General features: G+C 40.5%; 1 protein-coding gene across 13 annotated transcripts in view; it reads right to left on the reverse strand.

Annotated features, from left to right (window-relative positions):
* Nucleotides 1-19,926, reverse strand: part of neo1a (neogenin 1a) — a 155,072-nt gene that overhangs the window by 59,749 nt on the left and 75,397 nt on the right. For all 13 annotated transcript variants that reach the window (XM_051378356.1, XM_051378353.1, XM_051378350.1 and 10 more), the window contains exons 3-4: nucleotides 10,333-10,608; nucleotides 8,896-9,046 (exon numbers count right to left, since the gene is read on the reverse strand). In XM_051378356.1, the coding sequence (XP_051234316.1) occupies nucleotides 8,896-9,046; nucleotides 10,333-10,608 (427 nt within the window). The remainder of the gene's footprint in view (nucleotides 1-8,895; nucleotides 9,047-10,332; nucleotides 10,609-19,926) is intronic.

The following is a 19,926-nucleotide window of genomic DNA, read 5'->3' on the forward strand; positions in this document are numbered from 1 at the left end:
CAAGTGTAACATCAGAGTCATGCTTTGCATCAGGCATTTCAGACTGAGCAATCTTAAATATTTATTATTATAAACTATTTGCGCCTAATCCAAAAATACAACCACATCTATTTGTATAGCCTCTCTCTGAACCAGTGACCCTCCTCCATTTTAAACAGTCCCAACTTTGATTTTCCCAATAGGCCCAGGAGGAAGCAGTCTGTGGCCAAGTTCTGGCTTGATTCAACAACCACTGGAGCATGGGAGTAGGAGGAGGTTGAGAGGAAAGAAAACAGAAATCAATAGCTGACAGAGAGAACTCTGCATTCAGAAAGAGAGAAACAGAGAGGCGGGGAGAAAAGGAGCAGCAGGTCGACTGAGGAAGATAAGAATCCAAAGAGGGCCACAGCAAGAACGATGCATCTGAGGAAAGCGAGATCAGTGCATAATGGTTTTTGCACAGAGGAGTGAGGCTACATGCAGAGGTAAAGAGTGCACTGAAGAAAACAACCCTATGCTGCAAGCTGATTTAGTTTTAAACAAACTGCTGACTAGCTAGGGCTTCCACGCAAGCTCCTATTTCTCTCCCTGAGTACTTCTGGGTTTTGGCAGCATTGGCCTTTGAGACCATCTGCCTGTCTGTCTGTGCTGGAGTGGAGCATTCGAGTGGCACTCAACCTGCTGTCACCAAAATGACATCACTGTGGTATTGTCAGGATAAAATAGACTATTCCTTGCAGCATTAACCAAAACACACGCAGCTAACACTTCAGTTTTAGGTTAGCGAGACTTGCTGTTTTAGAGGACAGTGAAACTTAAGTGTCTGGGAAATGAGAAACTCGGATTGCAAAATGTGCTGAAGATTGAAATGCCATTACAGATTGTTGAACCTTTTTTTTACACTTCCATCACTGATGGTAGCGGGCCGCAGTAATGTGAAAATACCACTCTCACACAAAAGTCTGTTTGACGTAGATTAAATGAACATGCTTTCCAAATTCTAATGATAACAAGATTTGTTTACCTTACATTAATGCAGCAACTTACACTCAATGCTGAAATATCTAGATTGAGAATTGCAGAATATTTGGGTCCGATTTCACCAAATTCTCCTCCAGTCAAGTCACAGCAATACTTTCCACAGAAAACACAGCAAACCTATATTTACTGTACCCTTTTATAACAAACCTGAGCAGTGTGAGACCTGCTGTTTCAGCCAGGTCAGGGTCAGGTTTATGAATTCAGGTCAAAAAGGCCATTTTGACCTGTTCAGACTGACAGGAAACACAAGCAATCCCTGATCCCCATGTCAGTCCAAATGGAGTATCAAACAGCACACTGGGCCCATTCTGACAGCAGTAGATTGTATAATAAATAAAAACACACTCAAAAATATTGTACTCAGCAGAAAGCTTGACAGAGAATGCCCTGGGTCTACACGGTGGGAAAAAAGGAGACACATGAAGTAAGTAGCTGCCTTTTCTTTTGGTCCTGAGACTGCAGAACATAACACGGCAACAATGAAAATGCCAAATGTCTTGCTGTACATTGACTACTTCCTTGTGCACATTAGTCTGTCTGATTCTGCTGTAAGGCCCTGCATGTCAAATCCCTGCTGAATGAAATTCCCTCCGAAAGACGTCCTGAGTTAGTTGTGCCAGGCATTCCTGCAGTTAGTCTCACCAAGACAACTATTCAGACTCTTGGCCTTTCGTGCACATGCACCATAAAGGGCATTGACAGCTTCCTCTTGTACTTGAAAGATGAACATACTGCACATATCAAATCACCAGGCAATTTCTCATTCTGTTTAGAGCGAGCCAATCTCCCCTCTAACTGCCGCAGCTTAAGTGCTCGGTGGAACAAGGAATGTGCTACTGTTTATAGACCATGAGGGAGGGAGACGGAGTAAATTGGCTCGAGCTGAATGGGCTGAAGACACCTTGTGCTATTGTGTGGGAGCTCTCTCCACTTCATGTTCATTTAAATTAAGACAAGGTGCCTGCTGCAAGGATATGAAGGATATCTTGTGCATTAGCTGCAGGTCCTTGGTGGGAGATGGTAGTAAATGGGGCTCTAATTAAAACTGCAATATCTGTATTCACCTAAAAAGTGCTGTTAAATTAGCCCACTATTTCCACTGTCACTTCTTATCTCGTAACAAAACAGGAGATGATGCGTGCGTGTGTGCAGACATACAGTTCGAGCAAAGTAAAGACCACAGGGTAAATGTGTCAGGCAGAATAGGTGCAATAATGCTAACTGGCCTTGCTCTCAAGTTTTTACTAATTCCACTCCCAACAGCTAAAATTTGAGACACTCAAATGTGATTCAAATATAATTATTTTTTCTAGATTTTCACTTTCCTCATCATAACGTCATACATCCGTTTCAAAATATCAGACACAACATCGTCACCCTTCTTATCCTCTCTAGTGTGTAACCGGTCCAGAAACGGTGTCAACATGTAGAGGTCTCCAACACAATCCTGTCCCCTGTTCTGCCATTCAGCTTTGAAGGCATTGGCAGCCACAGAGACTTCAGAGAAGGGCTTGGGTGGGGGGGAGAACACATTTGGTATGTGTGAGTGGTGACTCAGCCTTCCGTAACACAGACTAGTGGCAAGGTCAGTAGACCTGGGCGAGGGGAAGCTGCAGATCACTGAAGAACTGTAGGCTTGTGTGCGTTGATGGAGGCAGTGCAGTACACTGTCACAGAGCAATCAGTGGTGCTGTGACAGTACTTGGGCATGGGTCACGCTATCTGCAGCACAAGGGGACAGCAGGTGGACTCACGACTGTCACAACAAAAAAAAATGGGATTCATTATAAATGGATAGAGTGGGAATCTGTAAACTTTTCTTTGTTTGGTCTCTCTTTCCTCTGATTAAATGTCTTTTTAACTTGCTGCTCTCCTCCTCTCTCTCAATAACTAGCAAACCCCTCCGCCGTCTCAACCATCTCTCTTTGCTCCGTCATGCACCACGAATGCCAACTATTGTGCAGTTTGCGGTGTCGTGGTTCAAAGTGAAGGCAAATTGAACTACCCCCCTTTTGACCAAAAAAAATAATCATAACAGTTCCATGAATTTGAAACATGTTCAAGGTGTGAAGAAAGCAGTGGGATTTCATTTTACAGCCAAGCAGGACGGACAGGGGATTAGAATGATTTTTCCCACTTCCAAAACACATTTTGTTCTTTACCAATTCAAGTCGAGTCTTGACTTGATTTACCTATTGCTGTTCAGATATGAGCTACGGTATATTGGGGAAACAAATATGAGAAACAAAAGAAGAGAGAAGTCAGACTAGCTAAAGCAATAAATGAATGAATAAACAAACAGAGATTAATGTAAGAAAGAACCTTGTGCCAATAGCACAGGCTGGGACTTCTCAAGTGACTCAGCCATGAAAACGTTTTTGTTTTCCTCTGGCTCGTAATGGAAAGCCGCAGGGCCCTCGGGACAAAAACAACTCTTGCATACCTGACTTTATTTGCTTTTTTTTTTACCCTACCAGGGTCCCCAAGAATAAACCGATCGTTTGATTAGTGCATATTACAATGAAGCCTGGAGCCCATAACGCACTTAATATACTTTTAGATGGATCTGGTGGGCCCTCCGGGGTGCTTGAAACCACGTGAACCCTGTGTGCCCCATACTGTGTCACGTCTAGAAAATTACAGGAGTCCAACGGATTATAAAGCCTTTAAATAGGACGTATACCCACATCATGTCGGGTGAAGAGCCACAGTAAAGCGCTGCAGGTGAGCTGTTTTATGCTGCGAAAGACAATATGCAGGTCCAGGCTGGAAGTGAATGAAGACCCATATTGTCGATTCTATTTCAGCTAATGATGCTTCACAGTTTTAACTCCGTAGGTAAATTACAGTATGCGCTAAAGTAGATTTTCTCAGCAGCTATTCTGGTGACTGTAGATTGATCCAATGGTCAAAAGCCAATGTATTCCTCTCATCCTCTATTCCTACTTGGCAATAAAAATTACATTGTGACCAGAATGCAAAGAAGAACAATGGATGCTGTGACAGGAGACATGCTTTGAAGTGAGCCAGTGAGATTGTGTGCGTTTGTGATGTGCTGGAGACCGAGAGACATCCTAAGAGGAGATGCCTGATGCGCCATTGCCAGAAAACCATGTTTGCTTGTCTTGTTTTTTCGGGCCATACATGCCAGCAAAACCACTCCATTACCTTAACCCACTCTGCTGCTGCCATTTATCATTTTACTGGTGTTTTCTGAGTTATAAGCAGAATTCTAACCATATGGGCCTCCTGTGTGTCTGAAAGAATGTGCTGTGAATACCTACATTTCAGCCTCTCTCAAAGAGGGAAACATGCAGGGCAGAATAGTTTAAGTTTCAATTCAGACTCATGTAGATCTTATTTCTTTCCCTGATTTGTTTTGATTTCTTGATACGTTCTTAATCTAAAATCTTAATAATCACAGAGAAACTTCACTTTTCGTCATTTTCGTCATTTTAAGTAAATTTAAGTTTCGTCAAGGAGTAATATGTGCAGAGCTGGTACTGGATTGCATAAGATTGCAGAGCTCTACCTAGTAAAGTGTCCAGAGAGTGTGCTTACCTACATTGTGACACTTAAAAGACAAGAAACTACTACTTTCCATTCATCCTCCTTAACAATAAGTTAGGCAGAAGTGGTCTGAGTATCTGTCGTATATGTCAGCCGAATCTATGCTTTTCAGTGACATCTGAAAACACTGCTAAGAACTGTATCATTTGCTGCTGCAGGATGAATAAGGGCTCTGTACGAGGCAGACATTTGATGTTAACCTCCCTAGTAGTTACTAAGAAAGGAGCAAGTGAAAATCATAGGCCGTTAACACTGATAGGTTGTATCTCTGACAGGCTCAAAGGTTCAGTTGTAATACCCGTCTTTTTATTGCAGTGGCCATTCTCTATGCCGTTTTAAAACAACGGAATGCAGAATGTCTTAAAATTGGTTTAAAAACTGAAACGGAGAATTAAAAAAAATCAACGAGTGCAGTTGATGGTGTGGGTGTTAACAGTGGAACTGCACTTAAAAGGATGTAGAGAACAAAGCAGGTTAAAGTTCTGAGTGTCACTTTGTGACTTCACTCAAAAATACAGACAATTACAGATGATTGCATCTGAAGGATTGTTAGCTTAGATGGAAATGTAAATGGCAGTGGCATTTGCTCAGCCATACTGTCCCTTCAAGAGCAATAGAACCAATTCTTCTGTGTGTGCATGCAACATTGCCAGAGCTATCACACAGCTTCAAACCATTATATACGTAGGTGCTACGGGTTTGAATTCCACATCATTTCAATTCATCTCGAGTTCCTAATGCAACATTGTTGTTGTGCATTGGCAATTTCACAATGATACAACACAATGCCGTTCATAAGTCGTTTTTTGATATGACTTTTTATGATCAATGGTTGTATCTTTTGAAATGCAACTCTGGGATCATAGTAACAGGTATCGTCAAATCAACCAGGACTGAAGTGGTATGGATTATAACATCAGATTAACAATAAACTTCCCATAGACAGAAGTGTGCCTATGCATTTGTGTGTGTGTGTGTGTGTGTGTGTGTGTGTGTGTGTGTGTGTGTGTGATTTCTTTTCTCCTCTCGCCCAGGAAACAGTCAAGTGAATAAGGTGATGTGTGCATGTTTGTATTTATGGGAGACATATGTATGAGAGGGTTACACTGCAGTCCAATTGCAAAGGAATTTCCCACATCATGCCTCTACCATCACGCACAAGAAAATGCAATACACACAATCATATTTAAATAAAGGCGAGAAGACAAGGAGGAGAGAAGACAGACGGCTCGGAGGCTTTGGAAGAGGGGTTGATTTACATGCTCTGGTAATTCCATGTTGCTGGCCGACATGCATAATTCATCCATTTTATTGACTGTTGGGGAATTCTATTAGGTGATAGAGTGATACAAAATATGACTGTCCTTTTTGAGCGTCATCAGGACCAGTATGTGGGAGACATTCAATGTCTTTTTCTGTCCATACCTGGGGATGCAATCGTCGACATGTGGGGAGTGTTACGTATTCTGTCAATAGACTTTCTCTGAGCCTAAATAAATTTGACGCTAGGATCTGGACAGCATGTTACAACAGAATAAGCTATAGTGTAAAAGTTATTGCAATATCAATCTTTCATTCAAGATATTGTTTACCTTGGTTAAATAATTTCAAACAAGAATGTATAACAGATATTCTGAGTAGTATCCCCTACTTTTCCATGAAGAACTATATTTACATATAAATAGATATAGATGACCAGTAATCTATTTGGTCACACTTCTCAATGAGACATAAACCATATTTTAAGTTACATCATTAAAATGTGGGGCATGAGGAACAAAAATGAGTCAAATTGCTTGTTTTATCCAGTATAAAGTGTCACAGTGGAAAAGAATTAACGCAGCATCTGGGGGGCCGAGCATGTCTGTTTCTTTGTCTTCTCTTTTGTGATATTGACCCACAGCAGGCTTACTCTTGCACTCTTCTGTGCACAACTGTGAATGGTGATGCAAAAAAGGACTTTTGTTTTATTTCATGTCAGTGAACTTGCAAGCATTCGACATCTTCCTCGAGTCAGGAGCACTGTGCCAAACGAATCGCCCCTGGGGGTGCAACGTTACCCTATGCACACTATATGTACACTGTACACTCACACAATCAAGGAATAGACTGAGCCCCTATCTGAGTTACGATGGATGATTACAGTTTTACTTTCATTAATAAAATTGTGTTTACATGCATTAAGATTCATTGTTGGTGTCAAGGAACGTCATCCCTGCCCCTGCTTCCCACTCACCATATCTCTGCCAACAGCAAGAATTTATGACCACGACTGCCTTATCTGACACTGTGACCATCTCAAAAGGCAAAAATAGTGTGTATATATATATAAAATAGTATGATCCAAGGATAGCAGACTTTTAAGAGACAATCAACAGAGAGAAATCAACTTCTCAGCAACTGAGAGTCAGACAACCACCTGTTCTAAATTTCCATTTCAGGTTTTTGTTCTGTTCCCATCTGTCATCACAGACATCAAAGAGTTTTATAGCAGCCGTTAAGGCCAACATGGCAATATGGGCAGGTGATACAAAAGAAACAGCAATGTCTGTCTTCTGTGAGGTTATGAATAACACATTAATGAGACTCTTCAAAGAAATCCAACTTAAGAAAGAAATCCTTTATATGGCACAAAAAAGTGGAAAGTATTTCACTGTCTTTAAAAGTATCTTAGAGTACTTCTGAGGAGTCAGTCAGCTAGTGCAACGACTAGCAGAGAATTACAGAGGAGAATAAGACATCCAAGAATCAGTATTGTGTAAAACTACCAACCAAGGTTTCATGTTGCACTAATTTTTAATCACCTACATTATCTGAGGCTCAGTAAAACGGTCTCTCTCTCATATTGTGAACAAAATACAAGAGAGAGACAGGAGGAAAACAAGATACACGATCAAGTTGAAGTATCAGCAGCAGAAGCTTAATGTGATAATCCCTGCTGTCAGCGAGTCACTCTGCCTTCAATTGTTAGTTTTGACACATCTTCATAAACTTTCATCTCATGTCTAGAGCTTCGGCATTGCCACTTTCAATGCCCCGTTTGTGCCGTGCACCAAAGACCAATTAGACACTCTTTGCAGACTACCCTTTCTCTCTCCCTTAAATGGCACGCCACACCAGTTTTTAATTGACAGCAGCTCTTCTATTCCTCATGTAATGCCTGAGAGGGACAGGAGACTCTAAAGGAGAAAAAAGGAAAGTTCCATTGCTATTCTTTTTAATTGTCAATGTCATATTAAAATCAAAAGAACAGCCTTGGTAATGTATTCGCTACACAATCCATTTCTGCTCTGAAGGCAGGAGCATGGGGGTCCACTTCAATATTATGAAGACTTCCCTGGTTGTTCAGAGTGTGCTTGCTAATTACCAAAGGAGACACCCTAGGGTGGGAGGTATGCACGCTGGATAGTGTTGTGTAATTAATACAAGGTAGATTAATAAGTACCTTTTTAAGCTACCTCCCACTGGATGTCAGAGGTACTCACGGACAATTCCATAGGTGTTTGAGACATTTCACATGCGCTTGGAACTAAAGATTGGAAAGACTAATGATATTCCAGCTCACACCACACTGGAGCCGTGTGGTTATCAATGTGATGACCTTACATTTAATTTCACTGAAGGTAGGAATCCCATTCTGGGGTTGGATTTAGATGAACAAGCCCTATTTCAGCTATTTTCTGTTGACCCCACAAGTTGCAAAGTTATTATTCTACACTACTGGTACACAGGGGTTAGGTAAACAAAGAGCTTCGTTAATTGGTGAGAATCAAACTTCCCTTGTCCAGTGCAATTCTCTCCAAGGGATTTGAGCTGCCCTGGCTGAGCTAATGAGAGCCAGAGGAGTGAGAGCACAGGCGCTGTGACACTCTCTCTTGGCTCTTAATTTGTGAACTTCCCCTCAGCTGGCAACCCTGCAGCCTTGTCTCCCAGCTGAAGTGGCTCCATTGGCACGTCCAGGTCCACCCCCCTAGGGCTCTCTGGGTAGCAGTGGCAGAAAAGCATTAACACCTTGGGGAGCAGGCGCCAGGACTAACAGGTTAGTTTTTAGAGGCCAGAGGCACTGGGTAAAAAGGAGTAGTACATTATGGTCTGTGTTGCTTTTCAAAAGCTAGGAATGTGTGAGAGCCAGGGGATGCTGAGCACAGCAATGTAATGCTTTAAAGTAACTATTGTTGACTTTGATGGGTAAAGGTGATTTGGAAAGGTGGGTTTGAATGAGGTATAGCACACCATTTTCTACACAAATAAGAGTGGACATATGTAGCACATGTAAGTGAATCAAAACAGAGTTCATGCTCATACCTTTCTTCTAGCAGCTTGTCTCCAAACATCCAACGGATGTGCGGCACTGGGTAACCGGTGGCCGCGCAGGGCAGAAGCACGCTGGCGCCCACCACCTTGGTCACAGACACAGGCTGCACCAGGAACTCCAGCTTCCTGTCTTCTCCAGTTTCTTAGATGGGAGGGAAAAAAAAGGTCAGGGATCAGGCTGAGGTTAAGGTTGGGGTGAGTAAGTGAAGCAGAGCCGCAACCTTCCACGTTAACGGGTGTCATCTGTCTTAAAAACTTCAAAAGAACTAAAGACTGATGGGTAGTTTTTCCTGACACCGACACCAAGAATGGTCAGATGAATAATGTCCATGTTGATGTCTGAGACAGATGAAGTCTCGGCTCTTTAGGAGTTCAGAGTGATCCCATATACATTCCAGCTGTAACTAACTGCTCGAGTGGCAGTCTGCAAGAACCAGTGTGACCCCAGCACATACACAGGACTCTAAGAAAATAAGTAAAAGCTTAATTGTTTTATCATTCTATGAGTTTAGCTTTGATAATAATTCAAAAAAATATAAATAATAATAATAATAATATAATAAAAAATAGAAATGAAGGCTTTTTTTCAACTTTCTCTGGAAACCCTCAAGTTTCTTTATCCTCAGGCTGATTTGTTACTTCAAAGAAACCAAATAACTATAAATGTATTTCTGTCGCTTAAACATCTGGCAGCATCCGAACAGCAAACAAAATTTCTTTCAATTTCCTCAAACAGCTTTATGAGTTTTCCTTCTGTATGCATTCAGCCTTTTGCCACTCTACCACACATCCTTGGAGGAGACACACAGAGATAAAGACCCCCACTGGGGTCTTGTTGAAGTCTGATTTATGACCTCTAATATCTTTTTCTGTGCTGCCAGGAGCCTGGTGCTTAACAACTCAGTAAATAAAACTTGTAGAAGGGCGAGGCGAGACACTGCCACAATGGAATTCAGCCCCCTTTTGAGCAACAACTGAGTTACCGTTAGCATCCCTGATATCCCCAGTGGGAGTCCTACCTCTCCTTTTGGCATTCAACCATCTCTCACAACAGTACAGATTTCGTCATGCTGAAGGTAATGAGCAACCCAGAGAGCACACCATGTACCACTGTAATCAAATAATACCCTGAACTACATTTTAATTTCAATTTGCTGCACAAGAGCTCCTACAATAGAAACATAATTGCACTACACTCAAGGATGTGAACAGGTAAAATTGAGGACAAGCAAAAAAATGCTTTGACTATTGGATAACAATGGAAGTGTAGTGCCCAACTAATCCAAAATCATCATCAGTATCATATGTTTGGGACAGAAATTATAACTTTAAAATCTGATATCTAGCAGTAAAATAAACTCACTGATTAAATTCTTACTGGACAACATTTCGCCCACCGTCTGATAAAACTTTCTTTCCTCAAATTACCTGGAACTATCTGGAGCTGAGCCTCATCGCTGGACTTGGACGGCCCCACATTTTCCACCAGACAGCGGTAAAGCCCAGCGTCGGCCTCCGAGGCGTTGCTGATCACCAGGGCTCCGCTGGGCAGCTGGACCAGCCTGGCGCTCAACTCCAGCGGCTGGCGGTCTTTCTCCCACCGAGTGAAGGGCACCAGATCAGAATTGACCTCACATGGCACCACATGGCTGTTCCCTTGATGCACAGTGGCCGGCGATGGCTGGCTGGCAAACCTGGGCATCCCTGAAAGACAACGACAAGACAAGGATGTAAAAATGGCCCTCACTTCAAACATGAAAAATTTCAGAGGTAAGAAAGAAAAGGTCACAAACAATGAGAATTAAAAAAGGTTCCCTTCATACAGTATACATACACACTGAGGGGTTTAAAGGCCCTGAACACGTTTGATCATCAACTTATTAGTATGAGCAATGAGATTCTACATGACACTATTTTCTAACTTGTATTTTACTTGAGATTTAAAACCAAGCTAAATTTGAAACTATGGAAAAAAAATCGAACCCTTTCAGACCAATTGTTGTATTTGTGACGCATTTTACTTTGAGGAAAAAGCAACTTAAATTTAACAAATAGTTATTTGTATAAAACATTTGGAAGCCACATTGGAAAAACAAATGATTCTGGACCTTTAACACAGCAGCCTAGGAAAGTTGTAAAAACTTGTTTTTAACTATGATTTAAAAAAAAGTATATTTGGTTTAATCTTTCTGGAAAGGGCCAAAAAATTTAACCCCCACCCACCCCCGACCTCTTGCGCACACTAATCTTTATGCACACACGTACAACCACCCACACACAGTTGTGTAGCACAATCACTTATCCTCGATGGTGGATGTTAATTTGCCACGCAGAGCAGGAGACACACAGCACTAATTAAAAAAGGCTGGATCCACAGGCTGTTTGTGCTGCTGTACCCCGACTTTCATCTCAACGCAAAATAATTATTTCCTGCGTTTGAAGCCATTGATCTGAAACCAACACTGCCGGGCCGCGTTCGAAACAATCGCACACAATGGCTTCAATTAAAAATAACTTACAATGTGTAAACTGCAAATGGTATTCTTGGGTTTATTAGGGAAGAAGGAAGAGTTGTTTTTAAAAAGTAAGAAGGCTACTGCATCTACAATAAAAAGAATATCATGCTGTTTCATTATCATGGTGGGCCTCTTGAGTTTTTGGGCTGACTGTGTTTGTCTCCTTGGTAATGTGTGTGTAAGAAAGAAGCACACAAAACAGAAAAAATATGTGTGACTAAGAATGAAAGAAGATGCCCATTTCAGTGCGTGTTTATCTATTTATGAATGCAAGTTTGCCCGCTGCAACTGTGTTCTTCAGGAAATGATGCTGAACACTTGCTGAGTGACAATTTGGTGTCTCTGCCCCCTCTCACCTACAGACAGCTCTTTAAATCCCCTGCCAAGAGTGTCTCCGCGGTAAATCACACTTTAAGATAAGGGCCCAACAGCTAGAGACTCTCCTCTGGCCCGGGCCAATGCACACAGCCTCTCCGAGGATATTTCAGCACAACAGTTCAGCTAATATGGGTTTAGCAGATCCCAGTACTGATATTTTTGTATCAAAGCTGCCAATCACCTACTGTATAATCATGCCAGGGTGGAAAAAATCCTCAGCTGAATCATTTAGATTAGACTCACTGAAGCTCTACACTGAATCAAATGATTAGCAGCTGTAGTGCAGCCTGAGTAATCAGGTAGGGGGAATTCTGGGATATATATCAGGCTTTCAAGGAAGACTTTATTAATCAAAAAAAATAGAATGAATGTTTAAAATAAATAAATTCCATTGCAGATTATGTAGCTGTAGCCAGGACATTATAATGGTAGTTATATGATGGTGGTGTTTACTGTAAAATCCACTGAATCTGAATGTTCTGTTACACTATAGATTGGAAGCTAATATATGCCTGCAGATGGTCTTTAATCTTTCCGGTTATGCTGATTAATATCATTATCTTGATGATATTAAGAAAGATGTACATTATCTGTTACGTATTATACTGTATTAACCAACGCACCAAAGCTTTACGAAGGGTGTGTGTTTGATGTTACTACAGTGCATCAGAAACTGTTTATTTGTGTGCATGTCTCTCTCAGCTTCAGTGGAGTGGTCCTAAGCATCCTATTTATTTTGCCTTATATGGTTTCTGTGCAAAGGAGTGACACTTTAATAAACTTTATTCACTTCTCAAAGTGGACAATATTAGGTCTGCTCCACATGCAGGCAAGCTGATACGTTTGTCTAATCTTACTCGACAAACACTGACGCACAAACAATGTCATTAGCACTCAAGATACTGAACGATTATGCACTCGAATCTTCATGGATCCACAAAGCACAATAAACACTTGTAGTTACTCCAAGCCAAAATCAAACAATGTAGCTGTCCTGGCTCACAGCCTAACTGTACCAATCTGATAACTAGAGGCCAGGACCGGCTGTAAGTGAAATGTTCAACTTTAGACAGCACTCTCTACAAAAGAAGGAGAATACTGGAGAATAATGGAGCAATGACATTTCAAAAGATGAGGTTGAAGACAATTCCCTGAGTTAATGCGCCCCAGGTCTAATAGCTAGAGATATACCCACAACTTTGTGTAACGGCTTGAGACTTGACATTTGGCCCAAAGAGGACACGGAGGAAAAAGCCCTGAAATTCATGAGACACCAGTTAAAGACATGACTAGAAATGATAGTTTTACAAAGACTGAACCTTTGCAAAGAGGAGAGAAAGCATTATACCCTCACAACTTCAGTTCCGATTGTTGGGAGCACTTTCTGATTCAGTCTGCAATGACTCTGCAGCTCTCAATCGACCAATCCTTTGTTCCTCCAGCCTCATCACCTCGCCAGGCTGAGTTCATCAGTTTGCTGGGAAGGATGTGTGTGTGTGAGTGTGTGTGTGTGTGTGTGTGTGTGTGTGTGTGGGGGAGAGAGAGAGTGTGTGTGAGTGTATGTGGGGATCCTAACTCACACAGGCATGACTTAAGATGTAGCTGTGCTATTTTGTAACAGCCAGTTAATGAAGGGGATGCTTCACGTTATGATGTCTCGAATATGCATGCGAGTGCCTATGCATGTGTGTTGTGTGGACTAACTGAAGTGTACACAAGCACATTAAGTGTGGGTCAAGGCAAAGCATTGTAGACGAGGAGTGATGTGTGTCGATGCCAACGCTATCGATTCCAATTAATCACAATTCTCCATTTAAATCGACTCGATGGGGGGGCTTCATTTTCCACACCCTTGCACAGCACCATCTATTGAACAGAAGTGTTATAGTGCCAATCTCAACACTTATTACCAGAGTGTGATAAGGCCAAATGATTCCAAGAGAGCAATAGTGTCTCAGTGGTCAAAGCACAAGAATGTAGCGAGTTTTATGCTAATGGGAAACATTTCCTTTGTTCATTTCATGCGGCATAAATGGGAGCAAAATGCGATTCCGCTGATTTTATTGTGCCTCCAAACAGCATTTTCCTAGAAAATAAAGCAGTTAACCAAGTGGTGGCACCAAATGCCTCCTCTCTGTGAAGAGTGGTTGGTAAGATTCACCAAACCCTACATCATCTGCTCAGCTTTGCCAGCGGAGCTTATAATCATATGAATGCTAATGAATGAATGTGTCCATCATTGGATGGAGATTAGCAGAGAAGAATTGTGCAGCAGAGAGCTACGAACAGGCGTAACGACTGTCTACCCTGCCTCAGAGCAAAACCGAGTATGCACACATGCACATACACAGACATACACTTAAATCACACAGTTGGGTTCCTACTATTCTTAATTAAAATCAGGTATAGAATAACAATGAGCAGCTTAATGAAATATGCACAAGGCTTTAAGGATCTCCCTCTAGATTTAGCTGAATTAGTAACTGACTGCAGAATGGCTGCCTTTCACCTTGGATCAAAAATACAACAGTGCTCTTTGTTACATATTTTCAAGCAGAGTCAGTTTAAGTAATTAAGGAAAAAAACTGACACTGGCTTTCATTTTGGAGCTGCCCAGAGGACTTATACCTCCTTATATGGCTCTGGCCTGACAAAATGCTGTGTTTGGACTGGTTACATGAAATAACACATTTTCCACTGAGAAATTTGGAATGTAATAAATAAATAAATAAATACAAAGATCAAAAAAGTGGAGCAAACTCATATTTTCCAAGCCATTTAGACTTTAACTGTTTAACAGACAAGATGTAACTTGAGTACATTATCTGAACAGGACACTTACTTGATGTTGTTTGGCACACAGCCGCTTTTTATTTTAAGCTTTAATTATTTACTTCCTAGCATTAGCATAGACATTACCCTATTTGACTACTGGTATTTTCGAAATAAATGTTTTTTTTCTGGAATAGTTTACCTTATTAATGCAATCTATATAAATATTTATTATTATGTGTTCTTCTACCAGCTCTAACTAGATTATGATTCAGAGGCAGTAAAATCCACGTATTGCATAACTGTCCAACTCAGTTCACATTTATCTCTGAAACAGCAACTGTATTCACAAAGAGGAAGGATAAACATTAAATGCTGGGGCTCTGGTACTCAAAGAATAGTCTATATGGTAATTCTTCAAAGACACAAATCTTTACACTGGCAACTGATGAAAAGGACAATTTCCACAATTCCTAATGCTAAACAAGATAACCACTTAAAAACTATGTTGCACAACAGCAGCCTTATTTGAATTCTCAATTAATTAATTAATTAATTAATACACTTAATACAAAAAAAACATCCAAACTTTGTGCTGAGCTAATGCCGTCATAAGACTCAATTTCAGTAAGAGAGACAGAAACAAAGCAAAACACATTGTGCCAATAGTGCACAAGTCATGCCTATGGGACTTATGGGATACTGACTAAATATTGCATCCACCTTGTTTCCTTGTATTAGACTAGACTGAGCAGTCACTTGGGCTGTTTTCCAGCTGTGGCTTATGCCCCCTGCTGGCACAGTAAAATATGAAGGGAACACACATAAAGATTAAGTATATTACAGTTTAACTTAAGTGCAATGCTGAAAAACATAAAGACAACTATTGAGGATTTATCTTGCATTGCTGAGTCAGATTTCTGTTTTAGTTGTGTACTTATTGGTAATAATGATTGTGCAAACAGATCTAGACAATGTGACACAATTTCTAGATCCTTCCAGCACATCTGCATTGAAGCTTGATAGCAGAAGATTGGCAATATTTGGTTTTGGCGTCAGTTCAAAGAACAGGGTCTTCTCTCTAGATTTGACATTTGGCAATCATGAACGATCAGAGGGAAGAAATGGATCACAAAAGAGACAGAGATTCCAATTTCTAGACCGATAGCAGAATCAGTAGACCAGAATGTACTGTGACATGGCCACAACTGGGATTTCCATTCTTATCATGCTATTATTTCCACTACTTCTCACTCTCTTTCTCCCTCTCTGAATTCAACAAGTTCACGCCCATTCTCTGGGGGTTGGTGAGAGTCATTCTGGGAAATGCGGGAAATCAATACCTGAAATTGAAGTACACAAGTCAGGTTGAAGGGAAGTAGGTACACTAAAAAATAAAATTGAAGGCCTTTGTGTTAGAATAATTCGTAGAATGCACTGACTGTTACAAATTGATATTTACTGGTGTATGACCACCCAAAGGGAGTTGAGTTTTCCTTTTAAAGCAAGATAATAACATCGTCATAGCTCCACCTTTCACTGCAACATTGTCATCCCTTATCAATACATCAATTACAGTTTTGCAACCCATACACACAAATACAGGAGAAAAAAAAATCACAATCCTATTGCTGGTGCATTTATGAATTTCACAAAACCAGACAAGCCAAATCAAGTTTGCTGAGCCAAAAAAGACCAATTTCAGGAAGCAATGTAACAGATACAACCCTGGATGAAGAGTAAATTGGACAGAGTGTGAAGACATCCAATCAATGGCAATGAAAATCTGAGACTCAGGGTGAATGGAGGACTGGCAGGGTAATCAAGTAGTCCAAAAAAAGACAATAATGTCTATAAGATGTACTGGCTTTGAGAAGTGTGTGCTTAGGCGAGGTCTTAATGTATTTCCCTGCTATAACATCTCCCTGTACAATATGTACTTTGCTTTATTCAGTTCAGTGCCTCCTTTCTGTTCATGCTTCCTTTAAGGCCAGCTGCAGCGTGAGTGATAATTAATTCCCTAATTGAAGGTTTCAGAACTTCAGGGGAGAATATTTCTAAGGGCTTCCTCCATTACAGCAAATCATGCCATTCAACCTACACACTTACATTCTGTTCTTATGGTAAAAACAGTGAAGTATTATAAAAACAGTAATGCCTATTTTGCACTTTGAGGGGATTTCAAATGTACAATCCACTCAGTCAAACACAAAAGGAAACTATGCAGATATCACTGAGTTACCAGTTTATTCGATACATCTGTATAATCTAATACAATTGTAGTAGTCGAAATTGCAATATATCCTTAACCTTTGTAAACACTGAATATTATAAGATCTAATGTAGTACTGTGTTTTTTTCTGTACAAGTTGTGAGCTTATGTGATATTTTTAGGTTGAAGGTTGAAGCCTTAAAAAAACTAGACATTTTACTTATTTGAGTGTTATGCATCCAATTACTGGGTTTACATTTTACTTTTAAAGATTCAATTATTATATAATTCCATCTGGGTTTCAGAAAAAGTGCCACTGGGCCAAAAAACTATGTTTAGCATGAAAAAATAAACGTCTCATCGGTAAATCACTGGTTATGTGTGATTTTAAATACATTATGGTATTCTGTATGTGTATAAAAGTTATGCACACAAGTGCAGGGAACACCATGGAAGCTGACGGTAGTTACATAAAAACTAAGAGCGATGAGTGGGTATATTTCTCTTTCTCTTCTCAAACTTTAATTGCATTGTACTGCAAAACCCACTCAAACACATTCCCTCCACACAACACAGAGACGACACTGTTCACCCCCATTATCACTCCTAATAAAGGCACTTCGGGGTTTATGGTACACAGAAAAAAATGATTATTCTATCTCTCTAATGCAGCCGAGATCATTGTGAAATTTGGCTTTGAGGGGTGGTGCTTTAGTGAAGTTCTTAAGTGGCTGTGCATGTTACATGAAAACCACAGCATGAATTCTTTATATCCTATGCCAAGAGGGAGTTTGCTTTTACTTCTTTTGGTTTAATACGAATATGGGATGTGGTCAGAAATGGGGTTGATTTAAGTATTTTACAAAGAAAACCTCAATGTTTAATCACAAAGTTAGTATGCCCTGATAGGGGAAGATATAATTGACGTATAGCCACCAATTTATGAGAAAGACTGTGGGTGTTAGTCTAAAAATACATATAAATTTGCAAGTTAAAGTCTGTACAACCAACCAGGAGGAAAGGAAAACAAAGTTTACTTCTTTCATACTGAAGTAAAGAGAAGTGATTGAAACAGAAACTTTGAAGGTCCTGTCAGCTCTGGGAAAGATGCTTGCTGATGTTCTTCACTTGCTCCACCGTAAAAGGTAACAACAACCTTCATCCTGTCGGGGGGTGACAGGTGGGAGGTCTCCCAAGATTGAAAAGAATGAAAACAGGATTAATTAATGAGTGTGTGTCAGAATCTAATAAAGAAGTCACAGAGGCACTTCATCATGTATGAAGCCTGACAAGCCTCACATACTGTGCAAATGATGAAATGCACAGTCTGGCTATGTCATCACAACATATTTGTCTTTTTCACCAACAGGGAGAGGTGACTGGGAGAGACTACCATTACAGAAACGATGTTAGATCATAAAAAACAGTCTAAATCTTCACTCATCAAATACATTTCATCAGATCCAAACAGCTGTCTGTTAACATAAACGAATAACAATGACACCAGTTTACAACTGAGCTAAACGTAGAGTGACTTACTCCAAATCAGAACCATGTAATGAACAATCAGGTAATCAGTGGAAAGACTGTGGCTTCAAGATGAATCAGTACTCTGTGACATGTTTTCAGAACAATGGCAACCACGAAAGCATACACACTCCCTAACACAGAACTGCTCTTGTGTTGTGTACACACTTCAGAAGGACAGACAGAAGATGGATGGGTGGTGTTCCACAGGAGTCGACCTCAGACAGGGCTTCTTATTTTATCTACTGGGCTGTAAAAATGCCTCTTGGGTGCAGGAGATGACAGAAAGAGCATATCCTGACCTTGTAACCAGCCAGTGCCTGAAGAGAGTACAGTAAAACTCTTACAAGACAACTGGTGTCCCAGGATGACACATCAGCCTACTGTTAAACTGCCAATATGACAACCTCAAGACAATGATAATGGCCGGAGGTCAGTTAAAAAAAAAAAATACATCATTTCATTTTTGAAAGATGCAAACAGAAGTCTATTGGAGTAGTAGTAGTGTACTGAAGGCATTGATCCACAGCCAGCAGACGCCTTTAAGAATGTTAAGCTAACTCTGCAGGGCTTAACATCTCTGATAGCTTTTAGCCAGGGGAAGGATATTTTTAACAGCTAAACCACTCTGGGTGCAGACCAGATGTTGCGCAAAGAACGCCCTTCTAAACATTTATGACTATCAGCGGATGGGCCCTGGGGCGCAGCTGCTGTTTAGAGTGCAACTGAGGCGAAGAAAAGTCACCTCCGCCTGATTACTACATTTCTCCCTCTTTAGAGAAGTGATTTCTTGCTTTGTTTTTACAACAACGCTCAGGAAGATAGGCAGTATAGCACACACTATAATATACAGGTCGACTCTGAACAAATGTTAGTAACCTTCCTCTCCACTGTGCATGGTGCTGTGACATGTTCCTTGTTTGAGCAGATCAGCCTACAATGAAATCATACACAATTAATTGTGTCTAGATGGGAAATGACACATCAGGATGAGACACAGTTGGTACCCTGACAGCTCCTGATTGCCTGTTGTGGGAACATACAGAGCAAAGACTACAAGGAGGCTCACGGATGGTGATGGATAGAGACGGACATGTGACGGAGGCCGGGTCAGTTGCCATGGGAACATCAACAAGAAAGAAATCAATCAAAAATCTTTGTTTAGAATTCCATAACTGTGATATATTGTTCTTTCTAAACATGTCAACCAGCTAAGTAATGTGTAGTAGTAAAATGTATTAAATCATTCTCACTGGAGTTGATTCAAATACAAGCAGCCTGTTAATTTGTGTGAGGAAGGATTATTATTGCACCAAGTCCAAGTCATGTCTTTAGTTTTTCCAGGTTATCAATACTAGCATGAGAATTACAATGGCCAAAACCACACCAAACAAAGGAAACAAGGCATTTATGTCCAATTGTTGTCCAAAGATATGAATCAAAGCATCTGTATGATTCAAATAGTTTCAATGAGAACAGTCCTGCTATTTGATTTAGACCATTACCACGTAATCAGTGGGACAGAAAAACACAGTACTCACCATCCAACACTAATTATTTTGTAAAAAGCTTTAATCAAACTACAACAAGCATGTATATATGTGCCTGCAATAACAA

This window comes from Dicentrarchus labrax, unplaced genomic scaffold (assembly GCF_905237075.1).
Source record: "Dicentrarchus labrax unplaced genomic scaffold, dlabrax2021, whole genome shotgun sequence".
NCBI lineage: Eukaryota > Metazoa > Chordata > Actinopteri > Moronidae > Dicentrarchus > Dicentrarchus labrax.